The following is a 27,088-nucleotide window of genomic DNA, read 5'->3' on the forward strand; positions in this document are numbered from 1 at the left end:
GTACTAAAATAATTAAACAACAATAAATAACAATTTTGGTGTAGACTGGCAGTTAAAATATGTTAAAGTACCCATCCTTGACCTCTGTGCTCTCTAACCCTATGATGCACACTGCTCCCAGGATTACACTCTGTTTTACAAACTTCACTCTTTCCTTGGGATAGCTCCTGCATGGCCTGTCAAGCCAAACATGTACCATATGAGGATGACGTAGGGGTAATTGCGATATACTATCTTTTCTGTGTTATTGTAATTACCAATGATAACAGTGTGATATATATTCCGCTGCAATAAGAAAATTATGATCTCATAATTTTTCAATTTTGAGCACTGTAGAACTATGAACTTGTAATGCCGAATCATGATCTTCCGCTTCCCCCTTCATTCTTGGTACATCCGCCGGCTGTCACGTGTTCCCACTGTCCTTGGCAGGCGTGCGTTCTCTGATCAACATGTCTGCTCTCCTCGCATGTTCCAGGCTTCTCCTAAGGCAGGGTCTTCGTTCTTTGCCAGCTCCTTGCAACGTGCGACTTCTCCCAGGTCCTGCTAGGTCAGTAAGATTGAGAATCCTGCTGTATGGCAGGGTCACGGTTTGCAATGCATGATCTAGCACTGAAGGTTATAAGACTTTACATGATGGTTTCCCTCTGTGTGTGACTGTTAATATGAATTTGCACCTGTGTCTATCTGTATGATTGATGCGCATGCAAGTGTTCACGTGTGTATCCTTATCTGTCTTTTATGTGTGTGCCTTTTGTTCATTATGTAATGTATCATCAGGTGTAAGTATGTTGTATCTCTATGTGGGTATTGTATAATCATGTGTGGTTGTATATTGTATCTTTACTCCCTGACATTTCACTACACTCATTTGTGATCTGTGATTTTTGTAAGTGCCCCATGCATTATAATCAGTGTCACATGCAAAGGGGGGTCTCTGTAAATGAACAGTATATATCATTAATGCAGACTTCAAGTAAAATGTCTGATGAATATTGTAATGTATATGGTCCCTTTAAGATATCTTTAGGGTTTATTGTTTGAACCCTCACACAGATAAGTCTGTTTTTTGTTGTTTTGCTCCCTTGTTTCCATTTTAAATGTATGGTATGGAAATATACAAATCAAACTAAACAAGTGAACTGACTTGTTAGTAACCCTGAATGAGATGCGATTATTTTTCATTGTTTTTTTTCTTAATTTTATAGAGTATCTATCTGGTCTCTCTCTTTAGACTTTTCCTCCTTATCTAATCCACTTATAATCACTAACATACTCATTTTGATAATTGGCTGATTTTGATTCACAGTGACATTCTAATATAAAAACTTGTTTAATTATCACTAATATTCCTTGAAAATATGTGATTAACTATAACATAGGGTGAAACATATAACTAAAGTCCTGCTTGGGAGCCGGGGCACACTGACACAGCCAGTTGGGAAAGGCATACGCACATAGCCCTGATGATCTTAGCATTAATAAACAGTTTGTAATGAATATTTGTGGTAAAATAGCCTTCTAGAAAATCGGAGCATTTGTTTTCTGTATTGTATTGTTCCTTTAAGCATGTTCAGAGTTATATGTTCTATATTTGGAAATTAAGCATCTGATGGGCACTTTGTAGCAAGTAACTGAAAAATAATATTGGGCAGTATATAGTACCTGTGACCTTCAAATTTGTGTGAAGGACAGGATAATAGAAAACATCATCCGTGTAGAACAAAAGCTGAAGTCTAGTGCTGACCTCTTAGCAGGGGTCAAATACAAATAACCTGAAAAGTGAATTGGTTTAAAGAGTAAAATACACATTTATGTTAGACCATTTAACTTTTAAACTAGCATGTCACTTCAATTTTAAAGTGCCATAAAACATGTTGAGATCTTTGCATATCCTAAAAGGGCTAATTAAGTAAAAATATTTTGCATAATTTTTTTTTAAAAAATTGATGGCAAGTATTTTAAAATCTTCAAAATTAGTTACATAGCCATGCTCTCAGGAGTAGCCTGGTCCACCCCCCTTATCAGTATTTAGCATAAAAAATGCAGGCAGTTTAACTGAGTTTACAGCAGCTTATTTGCTTCTAGGCATGCTCAATCAGATAATGAGTGTTAAAGTCTTGCATTTTACCAAATCAAAGGTGGATATAGATATAGCCATAGAAGGAATTGTGTGAGGGGAGGTTAGATATGTACAATTAGGGCACTTAAAGGAACAGTCAACGCAGTAGATTTACATAATCAACAAATGCAAGATAACAAGACAATGCAATAGCACTTAGTCTGAACTTCAAATGAGTAGTAGATTTTTTTTTCTGAAGATTTTAAAAGTTGTCTTTTTCCACTCCCCCTGTACCATGTGAAAGCCATCAGCCAATCAAAAATGCATACACGTACCATGTGACAGCCATCAGCCATTCACAAATGCATACACACTTATTCTTGCACATGCTCAGTAGGAACTGGTGACTCAAAACGTTTAAATATAAAAAGACTGTGCACATTTAGCTAATGGAAGTAAATTGGAAAGTTGTTTAAAATGGCATGCCCTATCTCAATAATGAAAGTTTAATTTTGATTGAGTGTCCCTTTAAAAGAAAGGGTTAATGGTGAGGCACTGCAGTATAAATTGGCAGGTAAATTAAAGTACATATTATATTTTGTCTCTATCCCAACTTGTTGTATATCCCTTTAAGACAATGTTACATTTCTAAACAAACATAGGGCACATGAAGACCATTAGGAATTAGTGCTTGATAATAAAGTGACACGCATATAATATATTTTTCTTTACAATATTTATTTAATATACAGATACCTAAGCAATCCACCAAGGTTTTTTGCAATTGCTACACAACAGAAAGGAAGACTCGGCGATGAACCAGCATCTGCACTTCGAGCTAAACAAGCACAGCAGTTTGATTGGGCTCTTAATAAACTGGATACCTCCGTTAGAAGAACTGGCCGTATAACAAAAACACTTTTGTTGAAAATTTTTCATGATATCTGCAGAACAGGTATGGGGGGCCGGTTTAAGTAATTAGTCATAACTATTGTTATAGTGGAATTTCTAATTGCACAGGAACTGTAATGTTTTACAAATGTGGTTCTAAAAGCTCCTAACTATATATTTAGCTATTTTCTCATTGGGACATATTATAGCAAATTAAAGTGAATTTAAAGTTGAATGAGTGCCCATTTTTTAAACATACTATTAAAATCAGGGTCACTTTCATTCATTAAACTTTACATTGCAGCATTTTTTTTTTTTTTTAAATACCTTTTACTTTAGCAACTCCAGACCGGCAATCCCCTGCCGCAGCTCCTCTGTACTTACCTCAGCAATGACGAAACCGGCTTCCTTCAATCATGGCGTGCACACCAGAGTGTCCACCTCGTGAGGCCACGCCGTGATTGGAGGAAGCCGGTTACGTCATTGAGGTGCTAAGTACACCAGAAGAAGCGGGCTGAGGATTTCTGGTCCACATTTGCTAAAGAAAAAGATAAGTTTAAAAAAAAAAAAAAAAAACCACAAAAAATAAACCGCTGCAATGTAAGTTTAATGAATGAAAGTGCCGCTGTTTTTAATCGTATTTTTTTTAAAAACCTGGGCACTCATTCATACAACTTTACATTCACTTTAAATGGCTGCCTGGTCAAATACTAATTATGATTAAAAATCTTCCAGTATTATTGGTAAACCTACAAATCTTGATATTGTTTTTGTTTTGTTAATAACCAGTCTTTTTTTTTTTTTTTTTTTATCTAGTTATAAAGTAAATTTATTGTGTAGTGTTCTGTACTTCGGAGGTCACTGAGCTGCTGCTGCTGCAAGTTTTGTTACTTACAAATACTATCATTTTTTAGCATACAAATTTAATTTGCTATCCTTTTATAAAAATATTTTTTGTTAAGTTATTTGTTTAACATTAAACACAATTTGATTTGTATCAATACAATTTTATAAAATGTTTTTTTTTTTGGCTTTTTTTTGTTGCACCATTTATCCAATGAATATTTTGATTTCATTGTTTACTTTGTGCTAAAAAGCTGCACTTAAAACCTATACAGTTTGATCTCTCAAATGCGAATGTGTTATGCCTACATAAATACTTTACATGTGCTGTAACATTGCCATTTGATTGGACAAAAATCATTGTCTGCAAAATGCCTGTTTTGTATTTAAAGACATCAGAAAATACCTCTGCAAAATTCTTACAGAAATTCTGTTTTAACACAAAACTTTATTACTGCTAGTTGCTTAGTTAATGGATAATCTCAAGAAAATCTTGTATTATGCTGGTCATTTTAGATCTTCTGGTAATGCCAGGACTACCATTTTGGGTAAAACTACTCCATAGATTTTTTTTTTTTTTTTTTAAAAACAACTTTAGTGTGGAGGGAGACAGTGTCACTCTCCTCTTTGCAGATGTCATCAGGTTGCCTTCAAATACAGAAGACTTTGTTCTCTAGTGGAGGGACTAGAAGAGTCTGGAAGTCCCTCCTTAAATTCTATTGTTCTGAGGATGTGTGATGACATTATGGGGATTGATGGAAGGAAGTGCCAAATATGCTTCATTATTGCTACTTTAAAGGATATGAAACCCACATTTTTTCTTTTGTGACTTAGAGAATACAACTTTAAACAACTTTCCAATTTACTTCTAGTATTTAATTGTCTTTCTTCTATTGTTATCCTTTGTTGAAGGGTTTATCTAGGAAAGATTAGGAGGAGCAAAGAACCTAGGTTCTAGCTGTTGATTGATGGCTATATATATATATATATATATATATATATATATATATATATATATATATATATATATATATATATATATATATATATATATACACCAATTGTCATTGACTAACCCATGTGTTCAGTTAGAAACCAGTAGTGCATTGCTGCTCCTTCAACAAATGATACCAAGAGAATGAAACAAATCGGATAATAGAAGTAAATTAGAAAGCTGTATAAAATTGTATTCTCTATCTGAATTATGAAAGAATTTTTTTTTTTGGTTTTATGTCCCTTTAACCATGTTCACTCGTTCCTATCTAAGCAATAACATGGTTTTAAATGAGACATCATATGCCCAGCTTTCTTTCAGGCGATCACTATGGCAAGATAATGATATAATCATGTGACTACAGAGAACCTTTATCTTAGGACACTGCTTGACAAATCTGTTTTAAAAATTAGGAGCCAGTAAGAATATGGAGGAACCAGACATATTTTTAGGAGCCAAACAGTGTGATTTGTATATAGATATAGAGAATAATCCAAAACGTTAGGCGTCAGGTAAAATTCTAGTAGCCAGGGGCTACAAGGTTTCTGGGTTTGTCAAGCACTGTCTTAGGATATATTTGATGTACCAAGTTTGCTGGCCACCCCTCTGTTACTAGTATTTTTAAGTTCTCTAACAAGATATATCATTTTATTTTTGCACTAGCATATCCATTTTTTCAAGTGTAAGTGGGGTTGTCATATTGTTAGAAGAATTATGATTTATCCCTGTTCCAACTATCCTTTGTCAAAAAACATATAGCTACTCTTCTAATAGAATGGATCTTTTTGTTCCAATCAATAGCGCATCACTTGTTTAGCACAATTATTCATTATCCTGAGTAGGTTGGTTTTTTTTTTTTTTTTTTATTATACAAGGGAGTTTTTCCCAGGTCCTTTTTAACATAATTAGTTTATAAGGGATATGTGTATCTGGCTTTCAGTTATCTTTTCTATTTTGGATCACTGTGCTGTCTCACCAGATGTTGAGAGAAAAGTCCCTGCAGTTGTTTTTTGGGGTATCTTTGTTGCTGACAATAAGGACAGACGCCTTTTTAAGATTGTGTATCAAAACATTTTTAAAGATTGTTGTGGGCCTCATCATATTATAACTAAGGAGGTAAAGCTGAATGAAAGGTCAAGGGTGAGAATGAGAGATCATTTTGTATGTGGTAACATTTCTCTCATTTTAAAGGGACATGAAACCCAAAAATTTTCTTTGATTATTCAGATGCAATTTTTAAACAACTTTCCAATGTACTTCTATTATCAAATTTTCTTATTTCTCTTAGTATCTTTTTGTTGAAAAAAAGTTCAGGAGCATGCATTTTTTGGAGCAGTAGATGACAGCACTATTTTCTGTCATGTAGTGCTCGAGACGCCTACCTAGGTATCTCTTCAATACAGAATATCATGGTAACGAAGCAAATTTGATGATAGAAATTAATTGTAAACTTTTTAAAAAAAATTCTATGTTTTGTCTGATTCACAAAAGAGAATTGTTGGGCTTCATATCCCTTTGAGATTGACAATATTTTTTTTGTAAGGTACAACGTACATTGGAATGTTAGACCGTGTTCCCTCCTATTACTGGTTTGTTGCTTGTGTGGCCATAGCAATAGGTTGTGTGATGGGATTGGGATCCTGCATGCTTTTTTGTGTGACTTTTAGCCTGTATGAGTAACATGATAATGATTTGCAAATAAGCTTCAGATTTTACAATTCAGAGCAAAAGGTATTTTCAGAGTCCTGGGTGCATTTTGTATAAATATACAATGATAGTCACGTTATAATAAGTTACAGTACTCACAGCCGGTTAGCTAATCCCCTTAACTTGTAGCAATGAATATGAAAACTATATGGTAAAAAGTAAGTCGCCAGGTGGAGTTGCCTTCTGGGAATCTTTTGACCACTGGTTATTTACAACTAATTCGCTCGCTGATATCGGGCATCCCCAACAACTTCCAGCCTTTAACTCTGCCCATATCCTAGCAGTGATCCAGTCTTCAGGAAAACCTGTTGAACTTGGCACACACTATTGAGTTCTCCACCATTTGCTTAGCGTAGCACCATGTCGCCCCTCTTCGGATCACATGCTACTCCCTGCTCTGGCGTCGTGATATGGCAGACAGTGGGGAACGATATTCGTTTACTTGTGAATTTGAATCTGTCGATATTGTGTTTTTAACATGATTGTGCAATAAAAGTTCATTTTTAGACTTTGGTGCCCCTCAACTTTTTTTTTTTTGCTTTTGTTCAGATTTAACAATACCTAGTAGTTGAGCAACATATGCGAAAAGTGAGATGGTTTGTATTTCTAAGCCTATCCCAGCACTTTTTTTTATTTTTTTTTTTATTTTAAATAAAGGGACAGTAAAGTCCAAATAAAACTTTTATGATTTAGATAAAGCATGACATTTTAAACAACTTTCCACTTTACTTCTGTTATATAATTTACTTCCTTTTCTTGCTATCCTTTGTTAAAAAGCATACCTAGGTAGGCTCGGGAGCAGCAATGCACTACCTATAACTACCGATTGGTGAATGCTTATATGCCTCTAGTCATTGGCTCATCCGATGTGTTCAGTTATCTCTCAGTAGTGCATTACTTTTTTTTTTCAATAAAGGATAACAAGAAAATGAGGCAAATTTGATGACAGAAGTAAAATTGTTTAAAATTGTATTCTCATAAAATTACAAAATTGTGTTTTTTATCCCTTTAAGATCTGGGTATTTTTTGTTCAACTTTGTAGAAATTTTCAGTAACCCTGTTTCCCACATTTGCTATTTTCTGTACCAAATTATCTAGTGAATGTTTTACCTAATGTTCTGGAATCGGAACTAGGGCAGTTGTAAATGGGTTGTAATAGTTTTGGTAATGTGGTAATTTTAACAAAGATCTATGCTGCAAAGCTTCTTCCAAAGCTGTTTTTGTCCAGAAAAAAAAATGGAGTGTGGGATATGATCTTGCAAAGATAAATAATTTTTTTTTTTTTCCAAAGAGCTTTATTAACATCCAAAAATAAATACAGAACAAGGAAAATAAAGTGGGAATCTTCAGATACATAAAAATAGTCTTTTACAATCTTCTCCCAATGTATAGGCTTGGATGATATTATCACATAGGTGTATAGATTTGTTGCTCCATATTAAAATTATATTCATAACTTTGGAACAGTAAACTTAACTATGAACGTTGGAACCACCATTCCTTCAAAGGGGAAGGCACCAGAGATAGGGATCAGAAAGAGGAGTAGGAGGAAAATGAGAGACAGGGAGAGAGGGAACTCTATGTTATTGACATAAGTAAAGGAACCTGTCGTGTAGTTAATTCTTCCCAAATAAATTTGATGTCTGCAAAAGTGCCAATCTGCTTCCTTTTATAGTAACCATATTCCTCAAGTGTTAGCATGTCTGCGACCTTGTTAATCCATTCTAGTAGTGTTGGCCTGTGCTGTGTTTTCCAGTGAAGTGCTATTAGAGATTTAGCGCTTGTAATGCCTATTTGTAATATTCGGAGTCTCAATTTTCAAGGGAACGGGGGGAGGTCGTTTAGTAGAGCTATTCTAGGTGTCAGCTCAAATTCCTCAGTCAATATCTGCCTACAGAAAATTTCCATTTTGCGCCAGAATGGCTTGATTTTATCGCAGTCCCACCACATATGTAAATATTGGCCCCTAGTAGGGCAACCTCTCCAGCAGTTACTGCCTGCCTCTGGGTAGATGGAATGGATGCGTGAGGGGGTTAAGTATCATCTCATCAGCACTTTAAAATTAAGTTCTAGCATTTGGGGTGAGCTTGATGATTTTTTTGTGTTTTGAAAGATCTTCTTCCAATCTTCCCCACTCAGACCATGTTCCAGTTCCTCGTGCCATTTGGTTGTGTACGAGGGGAGCGTGTGTGTGTGTTCTATTTGTAAAAGTTTACCTGTCAAGGACAGCGAGTGTCGTAGTGGGGTTATGCTTGTGCAAAGAGTTTCGAATGGGGTCAGTTCCCTAAGAAAGTCTTTCTTCTGTGGTGAGGTGTATATAAAATGATGTAATTGAGAATATTTTAGCCAGTTAGAGTATCGTCCCCCTACTACTGCATTCAGACTTTCTCTCCCTGCCAACTTCCCACGAAGCGTAAATTCTTTTAGTGGCACTGTGTATCCCCATTCAGTTAGTCTCTGTTGTCCTTTATCTAACCCTCCTATCATCTCGGCATTCAGTGGTATGGGAAAAAGGGGTGAGCGAGCCCCAGTAAGATACGTCGGGTGAAGATTAATATTATCCCATGAGTCAAAAACGTGTTTATGAATCATTAAATAGTTACATTGTGGGGGGGCATAAGGATTTCGGTACCCAGCAAAGAGCACCCACTGAAGGAACTCTAAGGATGTTAGTCTAGGGATACCCAGGCCTTCGAGTCACCTGCTCTATGCCAGTCTAGAATTCTTTGTAAGGTGACTGCATTATAATATACTGTTTAGTCTGGTAGCCCTAGCCCTCCATTTATTGTTGCTCTGTACATGTTGGATTTGTTAATCCTAGGTTTACCCTTTCCCCAAATAAAGGCATTTATGTGTCTTTGAAGTTGAGCTAGGTACCATTTGAGAAGAGCTATGGGCACAGCCTGAAGTAGGTACAATACCCTGGTTAGAGTGGTCATTTTAATGCATTGTGTGCGTCCCCACCAGGATATTGGTTTTAAAGACCAAGTGCGGAGGTCTTGTTGCGTTGTTAATAAAAGTTTGGTGTAATTTTCTTTAAATAGTTGTGTGTGGTTGGGGGAGATATGTATCCCTAGGTATTTTATGGACCCGTTCCGGGCAATCATTGGACAAGTATTCGAGACATTAAGGAAATCAGCCTGGGCCATGGATACATTTAGAATTTCCGATTTCTGCGGGTTTATCGAGAAACCCGAGAACCGGCCAAAGGTGTTTATTTCCTTTTAAGATCATGGGTACTGTGTGGTGTGGGTCAGTGATTGTGAAGAGTACGTCGTCAGCGTACAGTGCAATTTTAAAATTGTGTGGGCCTATTTCTACACCATGTATCTCTTGGTTACGTCGAATATGGGCTGCAAAGACCTCCATGGTTAAAATAAACAGTATGGGTGCCAAAGGGCAACCCTGGCGTGTGCCATTTTGAATCCGGAAGGGATCTGACAGCATTCCATTTGCCTTAACTTTTGCGGTGGGATTTGTGTAAAGGCTAAGTATACGGGAAATCATGTGTGGTCCAAATCCTATCGCCTTTAGTGTCTCTTCAAGGAATCTCCAATTTATGCGGTCAAACGCCTTCTCGGCGCCCACCGCCAAGAGGGCTGATGGAATTTTGTTATGTTTGGCATATGATATTAATGTCAGGGCTCTGATTGTATTGTCCCTCCCGTCCCGGGACAAATCCCACTTGGTCCGTATGTATTAGGGACTGCAGTACTACGTTGATTCTTTTTGCTAAGATTTTGCCTAGAATTTTTATATCCGTATTTAGGAGGGATATCGGCCTATAACTATTGGGGTCTGTTAAATTTTTTTTGGGTTTGGGTATTACAGAAATATGTGCCGACAGCATGTCTTGCGAGAAGGAGCCCTCATTCTCTAATGTTTGGAATAAATTGAGTAAGTGCGGGGCTAGGATATGTTTATAAGTCTTATAATATGTGTTTGAGAAGCCGTCTGGTCCCGGGCTTTTACCCGTAGGTAAATCTTTTATTGCAGACATGACCTCTAACAAGCTTATTGGGTTTTCCAGTGTAGTGCATTGCTCTGGTTGTAGAGAAGGCAAGTCTGCTTTGTTGATGTATGCCCGCATCTGTGCTAGGTGTTCAAGTGTGTCTTCTTTGCTAAGGTTATATAACTTGGTGTAATATTCTTTAAAGTGGTTAGCGATACCTTCACTGCCTAGTATATCCCGTTTGTCAGGGGTTGTTAACTTTTTTGTATCTGTGCTTTTAGTGTCTGGGTTTTTAAGGCTCTGGCTAGGAGCGAACCTGCTCTATTACCCTCGAAAAAGTAGATTTTTTTTAAGACTCAATGCTCGTCTCTGGGCCTCTTTCAAGAGTATTTTATTGAGTTCTTGTCTGGTTTCTGTTACCCTTTTTAGTAATGTATTGTCTTTCGGAGAATTTTTTTTTTTTTTTGGGACCAAGTTTAAACATCAATATCTTTTTTTTTTATTTTTTTTATTTTGTTTTTATTGAGGTTTGATAAAGGCTTACAAAATTCTTGAAATCAAGATAGCATTTAAACAAAACAATATCAGAAAACAATCTTAACAGAGTTTAACGTGCCTTACAGTCTTCGAGCCTTCTGGGGTTCATAGGGGCCTCTTTTGGGTCCCTTTGTCTTCATAAAACAATAAAAAGTCTCTCACAAAGAATAAGAGACCACTTATGGATCTCGTTCAGGAAACCTCGTTTTTAAAGAGTATTGTAAACAATTTAGTTAAACTATAGAAAAGGGGTTGAAGAAGATAATAGGAGAGGAGGAACGAGGGGAAGGGTAAGGGGTTAGTGTTGCTGTGCTTAGTGAAATAGTTATCAACAATTTTTCTTTTAGTTAAGACAAGTTGACTCGTTTAGGATTCTGTTTAGACAGTTAGGGTTTCATAGGGCTGGCGATGTGTTTGTGTTTCCCACCTTATCCGTGCTTTTTGGGTGTGACTAGGCAGCAGTATTGTAGTTCGTTTTGTTTACGCGTGGTTAGTGTAGAATGTTATAGTTTAAGGTAGTGTTCCCATAGGTCTTTCGGAGAATTTTTATGAGAGAGTTCCAGGCGGGCTAATTGTGTAGTCAGGGCGTCTATTGTCTGGTTGTTCCTCTTCTTCCTATATGCAGTGTGTTTGATGCAATGGCCTCTGATTACCGCTTTGTGAGCCTCCCATAACGTGTGTGGAGAAGTGTTTGGTGTCGCGTTAATACTAAAGTATTCCTTTAGTGAGGTCGCCAATGCGTCAGTTGTGTGTGGTTGATGTAATAGTGTACTGAGGGGTGTGAACAACCTGCGCTGGGAAAGTTACCAATAAACCACTGGGTAAATGGAGTATCCTCAAACTCCACAGAAAGGAATACAATCATACAATAGTAATAAGGATATTACTATAATAACCCCTGGCGCTAACGTGTAGCTTAAATTGGTAATGCAAAGGTTCTAATTATTGTATACTATAAACAATAAACAATAAATTACCTTAGTACGATGGAAATGATAATTCCTTACAAATATGTAAAAACTGGGTAGTTAATTAATAAACCCAAATAAAGGGATGTGCTTAAGGACGAACCAGAGTAATGGTGCAAGTAAAAAATAAACAAATTTTATTACAGTCTTAATCGTGCACAAAAATACTTTTAAAACCAAATTTAAATAACACTCTGATCAGGCGTTTGACAATGTAGTATCAATAAAATCCCTAAAACCTCAAAATAAAATTGCATAAATAAAATAACAATAAAACAACAATGAGACAATCACTATCACAAATGATTAATTCGAGATAGAGAACAAAGATCCCATTGGAAACCAAGGAAGATCCACGTCAGCTGGAAGTTAGTGATGTTTTAACCGGAGCTGTAACGAGATTTGAGATCCAAATGAACAGACAGGAAGAGAGCCAAAATTTAAGGTGTTCACTTATTACTTACACCGAAAAATGCTCTATGAAGTCCCAGCTGTCTCTCTATAGCGGTCCTGGATTAGGTCACTGCTGGATGGATCCCCGAAATGAAGGAAACCTCTTGTCTTTTACAATCCGTATCAGCACTCGCGCCAGATAGACCAAACTGTGCTCTGGGTCTCTGTGCGGTCTCGAGGCTGGTAATTAGTTCCAGTCACCTGTGTGTTAGAAAAGTGGGCGGAGCAACGCGTTTCAGCCCAGTCGTCCATTCTCCAAATGAATGGGGTCGTTGGGTGATCGGGCCATTGTAGTTGGGCGCTAACTTGGGAGTGATCTGACCATGGGGTTGGCTGGATATCTGCGTCTTTAAGTAAAGAGAGATCGTTTCTATCTATGAAAATATAATCGATTCTGGTGTATACTGACCAGGGAAAGGAGAAAAAGGTGTAGTTGCGCTGCGACGGGTGTTTTAGTCTCCATGTATCGAGTAAGCCTAAATGCGTTAGGAATTTGAATACTAGGTTAGGAGGCCGTGTTTGGGCTGTTGGTCTGTGAGAGGAGGCGTCTAGTGTAGTGTTTAGAGTGATGTTTAAATCTCCTCCTAAAATGAGGGTACCAATTTTATTTTCTACTACTAGGTTCTGTAATGTTTGGAAAAATTGCGCTTTCTTGCCATTGGGGGCATAAGCATTCACCAACGTCACCGGTTGGTGGAATAGCAAACCTGTTAGGATTAATATTCTGTCTTCTGTATCTGTTATCTGTTTGTTAAGTTGGAATTGTATGTTTTTGTGTATTAAGGTGCATACCCCGTTTTTTTTAACTCTGTCTGAGCTGTAATAACTTGTTGTGAATTCTTTCGAATGGAATTTGGGTTCTGACTCCCTTATATAATGTGTCTCCTGTAAGAATATGATTGAATTTTTATGCTTAGCTAAGCTGCGTAGCGCAATCGCTCTCTTCGTAGGTGAGTTGAGGCCCTTCGTGTTCTGAGATATGTTTACTACTGGGTTAGCCATGTTGGAGTATGTTTGTTAGTGAACACACTGATCTTACCCTCAGGAGGATCGTCTGTAGCTTGGGTTGCAATACTCTGCTAGTACAGTATAGGTAAAGGTGGAGGAGAGTTGTAGGTGAGAGGGCTGTTTTCCGTTCTCCGGAAATGACACAGAAAAAAGAGAAGGGATGGGTGGTGGTTCCAATACTGAAATAAATAAGCAATACATGTAAGCAAATCAACAAAGGTAAAAGTAACAGACAACAATAACATTCCAGATGTCATAAAGTACAATGTTCCATCATCGTACAATTTGGGGGAGGGCAAGGTAATGGGGAATTAGGGAGTTGGATTTTCTTGTTTCCACTGAGAGGGGTTGGGAGGTAAGGGCGGTAGGGGGAGAAAGGCATCTATTATGCCTATCCATTCTTGATATTATGTTAAGACACCTGTTGTGGTCATGGGGGCTAGCTTATAAGTTGGGGGGTGTAGGGCGGAAAAGGCGGAGGGGGGGAATCTCCACATGTCACTAAGCAATCTATTGCGGATTTGTATTAAGTACTAGAGTCTTTGAAGTTGGATGGACATTTCACAACAGTCATTGTTCAGAACTCTATTAGGGAGTTGTATCAAGTGAAAGTCAAATATAAAGAGAGTACTCCCTTCATGTTGGTTCAGAGTCGGCTTCCGATTGGGCCTGCGAGGCTGTGGTGTTTCTTCTCTTCTTCTGTACTGTCGACCAGTCTGATTGTTGGTTAATTTTCGGAGTTTTCTTTAGTGTAGGTTTGTCTGTAATGAGATCTTTTATTGAAGGCAACGTAGGTTGCGGGATATCAAGCTGTTGACAGAATGTTTCTAGATCTTCGGGGTCTTTATATGTGTAGGTTTTATTGTCCTTAATAACTTTTATAGCAAAGGGAAAACCCCATCTGTAGGGTATGTTTAGTCTGTTAGGTGCAATGTAAGGTATCTCGCCTCCTTCCTCTTTGCTAGTGTTAGGGAGCTCAAATCTGAGAAGATCTGTAGAGAGTCCTCCCCGAATCTAAGTGGGGATCTTTTCCTTGCCGCCAGCATAATTTTTTCCTTATCTGCAAACCTGTGACAGCACAAGACAATGTCTCTGGGTGGTGCCGATGGCGATGGTTTGGGTCTAAGGGCACGGTGTGCTCTGTCTAAAGATATCGTGTCATCTTTGCCTAGACCTAGTAAAAATTTGAATAGATTTTGTAGGTATGATGGGATTTGTGGTGGGGTAATCTCTTCTGGCACCCCCCTAATTCTCAGGTTTTGGCGCCTGCCTCTATTATCGAGGTCTTCGACTTGTGATTGCAGTTGCAATATTGTCGTGTTTTGCTGTTGTAGTGCTATAGTCATGTCATCAGTGGTTCTGGTGTACTCCTCTGCTTGCTCTTCCAAGTGCAGTACTCTGTGACCCAGTGCATTAACATCTCTCTTAACTTCAGCTAAACCGTCCTTTATTGCTTTGCTGACATGGGTCATGAATGTGCTTAGGTCATCTTTAGTGGGTAATAGGCTCAGGTCTGCCCGCATTATAGGTGTGGGGTCAGCTGCGTGATCTGTTAGGTCTGACATGTCCAATTGTGCAGTTTCCACTGAAAGCGCATTTACAGTGTCAAATGGCTTAAAGAATGAATTTAATTTCCCCCCACCAGGGGTTGCAGTTTTCTGCAGCTTGTCAGGCTTCTGTTTTCTGGCAGCCATGTGGCAATATTAACATAAAGTGTTAACAATATTGTTGGTCTAAGCGGAGTTCCCTTGTGATGTCTTTTCCCTTTAAATATAGCTTTGATGTTGCGCTGTGTAGATATGCCCCCAGGGCCTATTTTCGTGCATGCGTGGCGACCAGCTCCGTCTATATTATGTGGGTTTGGGTTATGTCCCTTTAGCTAACAGTTCGTTTAGTGTGCAGAGCCTCTCCCTTTGCTTGTGTATCTAATAAAGTAAGATAAAGTTGTGCTGCTCGACTTACTTAATTTTGGTGTCGCTGCTGCTCTCTCCTGTTTGTCACAGGTTTGTTTCTGTACCTGCGTTACCATGCGGCTCGTTCCCTGTAACGGGTCTGTAGTGTCTTGTCAGCGATCTGGCTAGTGGTAGTAATTACTGTCCTTAAAGCCGATGTCTGGAGTTGCCTTTTTAAGTGCGTTGCTCTGTAAGCCTCAAACCTGTTTTGTCGGTCTTTCTCCGACCGGGAGATACTGCTCGCCACGTGGGTAGTTCAGAGAGGCCTCTGCTAGTAACCGCTGCTGCCTGTGTTCCTCCGCCGTTTATACGTCTGTCTTCGGTCTCCACACCTAACCCCCTGTTGTAGTGGTTATGACACGCTATTTCATGCCCATTTACTGTGCATTAGCCCCCTTAGCTGTGCTTATATCAAGTGGATGTAGCCGGAGCTTCAGTTAGTTGCGGTCATGTTCTTTCCCGGCCGGCTCCGCCCCCCAAGATAAATAATTTTTATCACATGGTGTTGATATATTTAAACCTCTATTATTTCTGAAGACTTTTATGAAAGACTTACGAGACTTTATGTAAAGTCTCAAATCATTGAAATTCCTGTACCCTGAAGAAAAGCAAATCCTTGAATACAATTCAAATACTGAGGATGCAAATCTGAAATAAGAGAGAAATATGCATTTCTGTCTCTATGGGGTATTGCAGGTAAAAGATTTCAGTTTTATTTTACTTGTGGTCTCCATCTTATTGGTATAGGGCTGCACGATTAATCGCTTATGCGATTTAAAACCGTGATTAATTGCCGCGATTTAAAAACCGCGAGAGTATGTGATATTTTTTTTTTTTTTTTGCAAAAAAAAAAAAATCCTTAGATGTGGCTGTACTGCATTGATTTGTATGGGATGTCTTGCAAACCAGCTCCATCTAGCAGTTGCTTTTAGCACACGTTTGTAAAATGGCTGTTTTACTTTCACTTTCTGTTTGTGATCTCAGTAGCAGCCGATCAATATATAGAAGTCTAAAAGCAGAGCCCATGCAGGAGAGTGAAGAGGGGGGAAAGCTACTTATATTTCCCACTAGGGACATCTGCAATCTGAAACTTAGGGTATGTAATCATTATGGAACCTCCCAAACAATCTCCTGCTCTCTGAGAAACGGCTCAAATACATAGCAGATGCAGTTAACCCCATGGCTACCAAAAAGGCTAAAAACTGCAGTCCCCTCTGCTAGCTAGCTGCTGGGTTAACCGCATCTACAATATATTTGATATCAGCAAGGCACAGCACTTCTGAAAGGAGCAGCCCCCCACCCCTACTGCTATATGCCTGTATTGGATTCCTGCACAGGAGCAGGGCTCATTATCGGTCAAGATAAAATGTTTAACATTTTTTTATATATATATATTTTTTTTTTTTTTATTTAAAGTGGACTACTACTGATTGTGCTCAAGGGCAGGGCATTCCTCTCCTTTTGTATAACTCAATTATTGCACCTACAACTGTAATGTACCCCAATATTGTACTTGTTTGTTTGTGTATTTAATGCATCCCTGTAATGTTCCATTATTTCTTGTATAGCGCTACGTAATCTGCTGGTGCTTTATAAATACCTGATGATAATAATAAAAAACACACACACTTTGTATTTTTATGCTCCCAGAGTGTATTGGACATTCAGAAACATGTACATTAAGATTCTGTAGTCTTAAATTTTTTTTTTTTTTTTTTTTATGTTTTCTTTTTATTTTCATTCAAATCAAAAGGTATACATATGAAATATCAACAGTTTACAATCATAGCTGGATAAATAAATCTTTAAAAGATTAATGTTAGGCTGTGTATAACATAGCAGTTGTCATGAGTATAGTCCTTGTAAAATTATACCATAGTCCAATGTCCTTTAATTAATCCATCGTGTGCTGTGGCTTTAGAGCTCTTGTGATTAGGAAGAGTTAGAGTTTAGCAGGTGTAGAGGAGCTCCTGTTGTTTCAAAGAAAGGACTAATGGTATCTTTGCCCAATTGGGATGTTGGTGTACTATCCCCATGACATAGTTTATCATACGAGTGAGTCAATGAGAGTAAACTTATATCAACAAAAATTAATACATAACATAAATTAAGGAGAGAAAGGGAAAAAGAGTAGAATAGGGGAAAAGAGGGGAAATAGAAAGATATTAGGGATCTAACATGATAACCGTGTACACATACAGTGGTCTCAATTCTCTGTTTCATCTAATGTTGTTTACTTGCCAACTCAACTGGCCTGTAGTTAGTATTTCTATGCATTGAACCATACATGGATCATTGCTTGTTGTATATGATAAGGGAAGAGATGTCTTGGCGGGGGGGGGGGGGTGGCTTCCCATAGAATCTAGAGGAGTGACCGTTTGTTGATATGAATCTATGTAGCAGCGAGTATGAAGGATTCCCATAAGAAGAGCATGTCTTGATATAAGGTGATTTGGCCTATTTTGAGGTAGTGTAATCTTTCCAGGAGGAGGTTTCTTTGAACCAGTGTTATCCATTCTTGGATGGAGGGGATTAATGCAGATTTCCATTTTCTAGGGATTAGTTGATTTGCAGCATTGAGCATTAAGTGATAAAGGTGTTTTCTGATTTTACAAGTGATGGCGGGGGGTTGACATAGTAAGACTAAGTCTGGGGTGGGAGATATGTTTGTGCTTAATATTTTATTAATATGTTTAAAAATTTGTGACCAGAATGGTTTTATAAGATCGCAGTCCCACCAAATGTGGGTAATATGTCCCTCTTGTGTGCAACCTCTCCAGCATAGCATTGACGAGTTTTTGTATATAGATTTTAATCTTGCTGGAGTTAAGTACCATCTCATCATTATCTTAATATTGGTCTCTTTAGCTTGGGCTGAGTGTGCAGAGTGTGTTAGGGTGTCGAATCTGCGTGCCCAGAGTTTGGGGGCAGTATTCGTCTTGAGTTCTAGGTCCCATCGTTTCGTGTAAGAAGGGAGATGTGGGAAAGTCATTTGCAGGATCAGTTTGTGTAGTTTGGAGATTGTTCTGGGTGTATTTTCTATTGATTGGCATATTTGTTCAAAGGGAGTGAGAGGTCGTATTAAGTCTCTTATATCCTTGTGTGTGGTTATGTAATGTCTTGCTTGGTTAAGACGGAACCAAGAGGACAGAAATGGATGATTTAAAGATTCCAGTTGGTTATTGGTCTTGATTTTGTGATTATTATCTGTCAAGAGGTGCATAGGGAGTGATCTAGTAGGTCTTGAAGTCTGGGGGAGCGTTTGGTGAAGGCCTGGAGGGAATTCTGGGTTATTTAAAAGAGTGGTGAGAGGAGAATATCGAGAGGAAATTTTGTTCAGTGGTTTGTTGATTTGTCTCCAGTCTGACCACGTTTCATTTGTTATGGATGAGGAGGATATACTGTGTTTATTGAAGAAACCAGGGTTCCAACATATCTCATCTAAGTTATGTGACAAGGAAAGGGCGTTTTCTAACTGTACCCATTGTTTGGGGTTTGGGCCACTGATTTTGCACCAATCCGAGATTCTTTGCAACGAAATGGCGAGTTTATAGGATCGGAGATGAGGGACCCCCAGACCCCCTTCCCTAGGAAGTTTATGAAGCATATTTTTTATTAATTCTAGGAGGTCTGCGTCTCCAAATATAATAATTTATAATTTTTTGCAAGATGTCTAGGTCTTTCTGGGTGCCTGGGATGGGGATTGTCTGAAGGATATATAAGACTTTTGGCAGTAGAGTCATTTTGGTTGTGTGGATTCTGCCTAGCCATGAAATGTTTTTGGGTAGCCAAGTTGAGATAAGGTTTTTAAATTCTGAAATTAAGGTACCATAATTATGTATGCGGAGGTCTGCTATATTGGGGGTAATGCGTATGCCTAAGTATATTAAGAATTTTGTTTGTAGTTTAAGGGGGCAAGATAGTTTTAGTTCATCTAGGGATTGGTTGGTGAGATTAATAGGGAGATATTCAGATTTTGTCACATTGATTAGGAAATTGGATACAGTCCCATATTGGTATAAACTCTGAAATAGTTGTTTTAAGGGAGGGGAGTGGGTTGGTGAGAGTCAGGAGAATGTCATCTGCGAATATGGCTAGCTTGTGAGTTTGGTCACCGACCACTATTCCATGTATCTGATTGTTATGTCGAATTTTAATAGCGAGCGGCTCTAAGGCTAAGATAAATAAGAGTGGGGATAAGGGGCATCCCTGTCTGGAACCATTTCTGATTTCGAAGGGGTCAGAGAGCGTACCGTTTATTCTGATTTGTGCTGTGGGGTTGGCGTATAAGGCTAGTATTTTTTGAATAAAAGAGTCTGGGAAGTTGTATCGTCTTAGGGTTTCTTGTAGAAAGGTCCAGTCAAGTCTGTCAAATGCCTTTTCGGCGTCAGTCGATAGGAAAACAGTCGGGGATTGGGTTATCGAGATGTGTTCTAAGAGATTGAGAACTTTAACTGTGTTATCTTTAGCTTCTCTGTGGGGCACAAATCCTTAAATTATTTTTTTATTGAAAAGTCATAAGAAAATTGTGATGCAATCGCAATTTTTTGGGGTCCAAAATCAAGATTTTTAATTTTTGCCCATATCGCCAAGCCCTACTAAGCATCATGGGTAATGTTTTTCTGAAACATCAGGAATGCCAAGGTTCCCCATCCCTGGTGTAGTTGACTGAGTTGTTGTTGTTGTTGTTGTTGTTGTCCTCCTCCTTTAGGCCTTAAAGGGTCAGTCTACTTAAATTAGTATTGCATAAAAATATAGATAGTACCTTTTTTGTTACCTATATTCACCAGTTTTGCATAACGAACACAGTTATATTAATTACTTTGTACCTCTGATTACCTTGTATCTTAGCCTCTGCAGACTGCCCCCTTATCTAATTGATTTGTACTAACTTGCATTCTATCCAATTAGTTGATACCTGCATAACTCCACAGGGGGGAGCACAATGTTATCTATGTGGAACACACAAACTAACACTGTCTGTAAACAGCTTATAAAATGCACTGAGATTAGAGGTGGACTGCAGTGGCTTACAAATGGCCAGAGATTTAGAGGTTATAAATTATATTAAAACAATGTTGGTTGTTCAAAGTTAGAGAATGGGTATTAAAGGCGTTATCTATCTTTTTAAACAATAAACAAAATAAACTGTCCCTTTTAAATGGAAGGTAAGCGTTTAAATTAAAGCATTTACATTTTTCCCCCCACCCTCTCAGTAAAATGGTGAGACTAACACCCAGTGTCTGGAAACATTTCTTTCCACAGTGCAATTTCTTCTGAGGGGGAAAACACCCCCTGAAATTTACAAATACTGTCAAAAGAAATATACTTTTCCAAATTCTACCAGGATGACAGAACACATCCTTGCATGCCAGAGGTGTACTCTGAGTCTGCTCTGCATTTTTCCGAAAATTTCCATTTTTATTTTTTTCCTGGGGAAAAAACAACCCCTGCCCCCCCCCCCAGAAAAACACAAGTTTTCCTGCTTTTTAACCTAAATATTTCATATCTTGTTTAATTGGGAAAACAGAGATGTTCCTTTATCAATTGAATTACTTTAAGATTTGTATCTATATTAAGAAAATGGAATTATCTCCCCATTTCTTACCAATTCTTCCACCAAAGCTACTGTAAACTGAATGCAAGAATGTTAGGAGAATCTGCAAAAAAGGGACCTTACATCGAGTCTCCTCCATTTTAATCCCTTGTATCATATCATTGTCTCTAAGCCTGCACCTTAGTGAAAACAAAAATTGAGAGTATTTTGTAGCTCCCCCCCACCCCCAAAAAAAATAATAATAAATAAATAAAAATGTTTTGCGTCTAGTTCCTAAGCCATTATTTTCAAAGGCAAGGGGAGAACACACTACGTATGCTTTACGCTGATGGAACGAGTACCCAGCAGTGCGCTGTCTTTTGAGAATAATAGATCTGCTACTTACAGACTCTCGCTTCAGCTTATTTTTTTTTTAAAAGTCAAAAAAAAGGAAATGAAAAGTGTGTTGTGGCTTAAGACTGTAAGAAGAGGGTAATTGTAAGATACGTATAAACAGAACATTTTTATATCATGCTTCCTTGCAAAGCATAACGCTTGGGGAATTAGTAATGACGCTTTATAGTTAATGCATCACTCCAAATCCTGATATAGAAAATGTGTTAAAATGTGTTTCTTCCATAAGGGGGGGGGGGGGGGTAGAGTCTGAATATAAATGTAAATGAATTAAACTACTGAAGGCTAGGCTGCTGCTGCATTATTGGATAGACTCCTAAGGCATAAAAACATTTTTAGAAAAAACAATTGGTGATAAAAGTAGATTGGGGAAAATTTATCTAATTTAATTTGGAAGTTATAGATAGATGTATATTTCAAAACTGACTGGACTTCCAGAGCAAAGTATGTTCACTTAGCATGCTGCAAGAATAGCCCAATTTTACCTCTCTGTGAAACCTGTAAGGTAGTGAAGGGATAAGATATTAGTCCCATACCCTTCTGCAGGGTGGATTGGATTTGCATCAAATTGATTTAAAGGGACAGTCTACTCCAAACAAAAATATTGTTTAAAAGGACGCTGAACCCAATTTTGTTCTTGATTCAGATAGAGCATGCAATTTTAAGCAACTTTCTAATTTACTCCTTTTATCAAATTTTCTTCATTCTCTTAGTATGTTTATTTGGAAAGCAAGAATGTAAGTTTAGATGCTGGCCCATTGTTGATGAACAACCTGGGTTGTCCTTGCTGATTGGACAGCACCAATAAACAAGTGCTGTCCATGGTTCTAAACCAAACATTTGCTGGCTCCTTAGCTTAGATGCCTTCTTTTTTAAATAAAGATAGCAAGAGAACGAAGAAAAATTGATAATAGAAGTAAATTAGAAAGTTGCTTAAAATTGCATGCTCTATCTGAATCATGAAAGAAAAATTGTGGGTTCAGTGTCCCTTTAAAAAAAAAAAAAAAAAAAGATACCTTTTTTTTCTTTCTTTTTTTTTTTATACCCATTCCCCAGTTTTGCACAGCCAACATGGTTACATTAATATACGTTTTACCTTTGTGACTACCTTGTATTTAAAGTGATGGTAAATCCTAGCGTTTGGGAAATGCTAGGATTTACAATCGTAACAAATAAAGGGGACTTTCATTCATGAAGTATAAAATACTTCATTCTGAAAGCCCCTTTATTTGTTAGCAGCGTTTGCTATGCTGAGCTGCTAAAGGCAGCCCACGGCAGAACGTAATTTGGCTGAGAGTTAAGCGGCGCCAAGCTGTATTTCCCGCACTGCTATTGGCTAAGAGGTGGAAACGTCACCTCTCAGCCAAATTGCATTCTGCCGTGGGCTGCCTTTAGCAGCTCAGCGCAGCAAACGCTGCTAACAAATAAAGGGGCTTTCAGAATGAAGTATTTTATACTTCATGAATGAAAGTCCCCTTTATTTGTTACGATTGTTTCCTAAACGCTAGGATTTACCATCACTTTAAGCCTCTTCTGACAGCCCCCATATCACATGGCTATTTATTATCTATTAACTTGCCTTTTAGCCAATTAGTGTTGTCATGCACAACTCCACAGGAGAGAGCCAATGTTATCTGACCCACATGAATTAGCAGTCTCTTGTTAAAAGCTAATAAAAAAAATCATGTGATAAGAGGCTGTCTGTAGTGGCTTAGAAACAGGCATAAACTATATTAATATATCAATGTTGGTTGTGCAAAGCTGGGAATGGATAGTAAAGGCATTATCTATCTTTGTAAACATTTTTAACAATTTTGGTGTAGACTGTCCCTTTTAAATCACTATTCAGTAAGACCAATTTAAATCATGGTTTTCATTTTTAAAATAACTTTTCAGATTACTGATTTGGCTATATGTCATTAGATATGCATGCATATTTTAGATCAATTCAATGAATGAAATTATTGGGAGGTGAAGTATCTCCAGTTTAATAGATTAAAGGGATAGTCTAGTCAAAATTAAACTTTCATTATTCAGATAGAGAATGCAATTTTAAGTAACTTTCTAAATTACTCCTATTAATTTTTCTTTGTTCTCTTGGTATCTTTATTTTAAAAAGCTGGAATGTAAGCATAGAAGCCGGCCCATTTTTGGTTCAGCACCTGTGTAGCGCTTGCTGATTGGTGTCTAAATGTAACCATCCAATAATAGGAGTAAATTAGAAAGTTGCTTAAAATTGCATTCTCTACCCCTCTGACATTATCTCCTTCAAATATAATTTTTTCTCTCACAGATCTAGGCCTGCCTCAGGATAAACTTAAAACAGTTACCTTGGTAATACTTGCGGTTAGATATTTAATTTTGAAAAAATGGAAGCTGAAAGCAACCCCGAGTATTTCAGAGGTAAAAAATTGTTTAAAAAAGCAATGTATTATCGAACAATTTGATACTGATCTACATAGTGACCTAGACGTGAAGAGTTTTTTCTCCAAGTGGTCGAATTTTATTAAAGCTTTATCTCCCAGAGAGATTGAATATTTAATATACCCATTCAAAGATACGGAACTGGTCCTTTTGAGATTATGGTGACCCTCCCCAGCCAAAAGCTATAGCTTTTGGCTGGAGAAAAGGGGACATTTCCCCCCCCCCTTTTTTCCTCTTTCGTAATTTATTTATTTATCTAATTTTTTTTTTTCTTTCCTTTTTTTTTTCTTCTATTTTTAATTATTTTTATTTTTGTGTATTTAATGAGTGTTCAATTGTTTTTCTACCTATTTTAAAATTAGAAAAATCCCAACTAGGTGTACAAATACTTCATATAAGGGGATCAGTAATTTGGTATGTGAAATGTGACATTTTCGAGTTAAAATTGTCTTGCTTTGCAATATATTATGTTTTACCTGGCCCTGCGAGGCACAAAGAGGTTGAATTCATTTGATTGTACACTTTGTTGGTTATAAATAAACATAAAAAAAAATAAAAAAAATTTGCATTCTCTATCTGAATCATGAAAGTTTAATTTTGACTAGACTATCCCTTTAATAATTTTATATTTGATAAACTTTTCAGCTGTACTTTATTGGAAAGAGAATTGCCTTAACAATTTAAATGGTTTTATTTAACTAAAGAAAAATAACCATTACCTTTTAATAATAAAAATTTAAATCGCTTATTTAACTAAACCAATAACATTTATATTTCATTTTTACTGCTTGCCCCTCCCTCCTCACACTTGGGTCCTTGTGCAGATCTATTAATCTCCTAATCTCCTAACAATCTTCTATTCATTGAGCGTCTTGAAATTTAGTTAGGGGTGGATTTTGTGTATTTAGATTTGCAGAAATGGCCTTAAAGGGTTAGTAAATTAAAAATCAAACTTTCATGATTCAGAAAGAATATTCAGTTTTTAAAAAATTTCCTATTTACTTATCTTCTCTAATTTGGTTTGTTCTCTTAGTAAAAAGCACATATACAGGCTCAGAAGCAAAGCATTACTGTAACCTAGCTGCTTGTTACTGTCTCACCCAATGCGTTCAGCTAGGCCCCAGTAGAGCATTGCTCTCAAACAAAGGACACCAAGAGAATGAAGTAGATTTAATAATATCATTAAATTGTGTGCTCTATCTGAAACCCAAAAGTTTTCTTTTATGATTATAGAAGGGGCATGTTATTTCTGCCAACACATTCAGTTTTGAGAACTACAAAACCAGTAGCGTGATATCTTTAAGAAATTGCCAAAAATAATCTGACAGAAACATCTAAGAGACTATGACATTGTGAATGGATTAATGAAATTAATTTACCAAAAAAGATTAAACATTACAGCTATTATTTTATGATTATACAGCATTTTGCTATATAATTAAAAACTAATATATGTTTCAGGATGAATGACCTTTAGATTATAATGTATCTTAAATAGAAACTATCTTTAGATACATTTTTCCTACAATTTTTCTTTTTTTATTTAAAAAAAAAAAAAAAGCCTATTTTAAATAAAAAAATATCCAATTTTTATTTGTTTTATTTTAAAAAGTCATTGTTTTTTTTTTTTTTTATCCACTTCTGGGAAAGAGGGATAGGGGGAATCCCAGGTGATTTTATTTATATGAAAAAATATTAAAGGAGTATTCTTCCTCTTTTATACTGATAACCTCTCCCAAGTTATAGGGATAGGGGGGTGGGGATACACCTGGGATACATTTAAGCACTGAAACTTGGGGTTTTCCAAGTTTCAGTGCTTAAATGACGCAAGCAATTCTGGCATTTTTGCTCACTGTTGGTTTCACCTTAATTATACGACTTCTTATTAAAGGAACATAAAACCCCAATTTTCTTTCATGATTCAGATACAACATACCATTTTAAACAATTTTCCAATTTACTTCTATTATCACATTTTCTTTTCTTTCTAATGACATGGTGAGTCCACAGATCATCTAATTACTATTGGGATATTCACCTCCTGGCCAGCAGGAGGCGGCAAAGAGCACCACAGCAAAGCTGTTAAATATCATCTCCCTTCCTTTCAACTCCAGTCATTCTCTTTGCCTACGTTAGAGTAAGGAAGTGGTAAAGTTAGGTCCTGTAAAGATTCTTCAATCAAGATTTTATTATTTTATTTGCAGTACTAGTATGTGCTGTTTTTACTCCAGGGTGTAGCTGTAGTCCATTTCAGTCTCTTCAGTAGAGCATTGGTGGCTTTTAAGCAAAGGGAACTTGTGGAACATAATTCTCACTGCGCCTCCCTCATATTTAAATAAAAGTTGCTGCCCTTATTATTTTTTTCCACAGGTCAATGTGAGGGAAAGGACCTCTCCAAACCTAGTGAGCAGCCTTGCTGCCAGGCAGATTTATTGAGGTAAGTGCTAATTTATTTTCTTAAGCAGCTTTAAGGAAAAAACATGGCACTTTACTATATCCCTAACAGGGATATTTAATACATTACTCCTAGTGTTGTAAGGGGGATTATGTATGGCAGTTTTGCAGGCACTGGGGACTTGAGGAGAACTTGGCTCATTTTGGTGGTTTTATTAGGGCTTGTATGAGGTAAAAATGTATCTGTTGCACACTTATTTTTCTCTCACTAACTGTATATGGAGGAGAGATATCTGCATCTTAACGTTTTTCAAATCAAACGGTTATTTGCTAGCCTGACATTTCTGAAACAGCTCCATTTTGAATTTAAGAATCAGTTATTTCATTATCCTGTTAGGATAGGCACCTCAGCAAAGCTATAGCCGAGGTGTTATCAAGATGTTTTTATTTCACATATCTTGAAAAATAAAGCGGTAACGTTTTTTGGTTTTATTCAAAAAATAAAGCAGTTTTTTTTTTTGCATTGCATTAAAAATAAAGCAGTTTCTTTTTAAAATTTAAAGAGACAGTAACGTTTTTTTCTTTATTAAATTTGTTCATAATTTAATTATTTATATTTATTCTGTTAAGATGGACAAAGACTCTGTTGTAGATTACAGATGCCCTTTATGTTTGAATGCTAATATTGAACCACCAATTCCTTTTTTGTTCCTCATGTGTTGAGAGAACTTAAAATTTTAAGGATAGACTTTTTGAGCCAATATTGTCTAAGACGGATGCTGTCCAGGAGTCTTCTGACAATGTTCAAAATATGCTGCATTTTTCTCCTCAGGTGTCCCAAATTTTAGTACCCATTAATTCAGTGCCCTGCGCTTCCTCTCAAGCTCCGGCTGGGGTCTCCTTGCAAGACATTGCTTCTCTCATGTCTTCTGCAGTTTCTGATGCGTTGTCTG

General features: G+C 37.1%; 1 protein-coding gene across 1 annotated transcript in view; it reads left to right on the forward strand.

Annotated features, from left to right (window-relative positions):
• Positions 1–398: 398 nt before the first annotated feature.
• Positions 399–27,088, forward strand: part of LRPPRC (leucine rich pentatricopeptide repeat containing) — a gene marked incomplete in the record, with an annotated part of 877,407 nt that continues 850,717 nt past the window's right edge. Inside the window, 2 exon segments of the mRNA XM_053712282.1 lie at positions 399–550; positions 2,815–3,017. Coding sequence (XP_053568257.1) covers positions 453–550; positions 2,815–3,017 — 301 coding nt within the window.

Source organism: Bombina bombina, chromosome 4 (genome assembly GCF_027579735.1).
Source record: "Bombina bombina isolate aBomBom1 chromosome 4, aBomBom1.pri, whole genome shotgun sequence".
NCBI classification, from domain to species: Eukaryota; Metazoa; Chordata; class Amphibia; order Anura; family Bombinatoridae; genus Bombina; species Bombina bombina.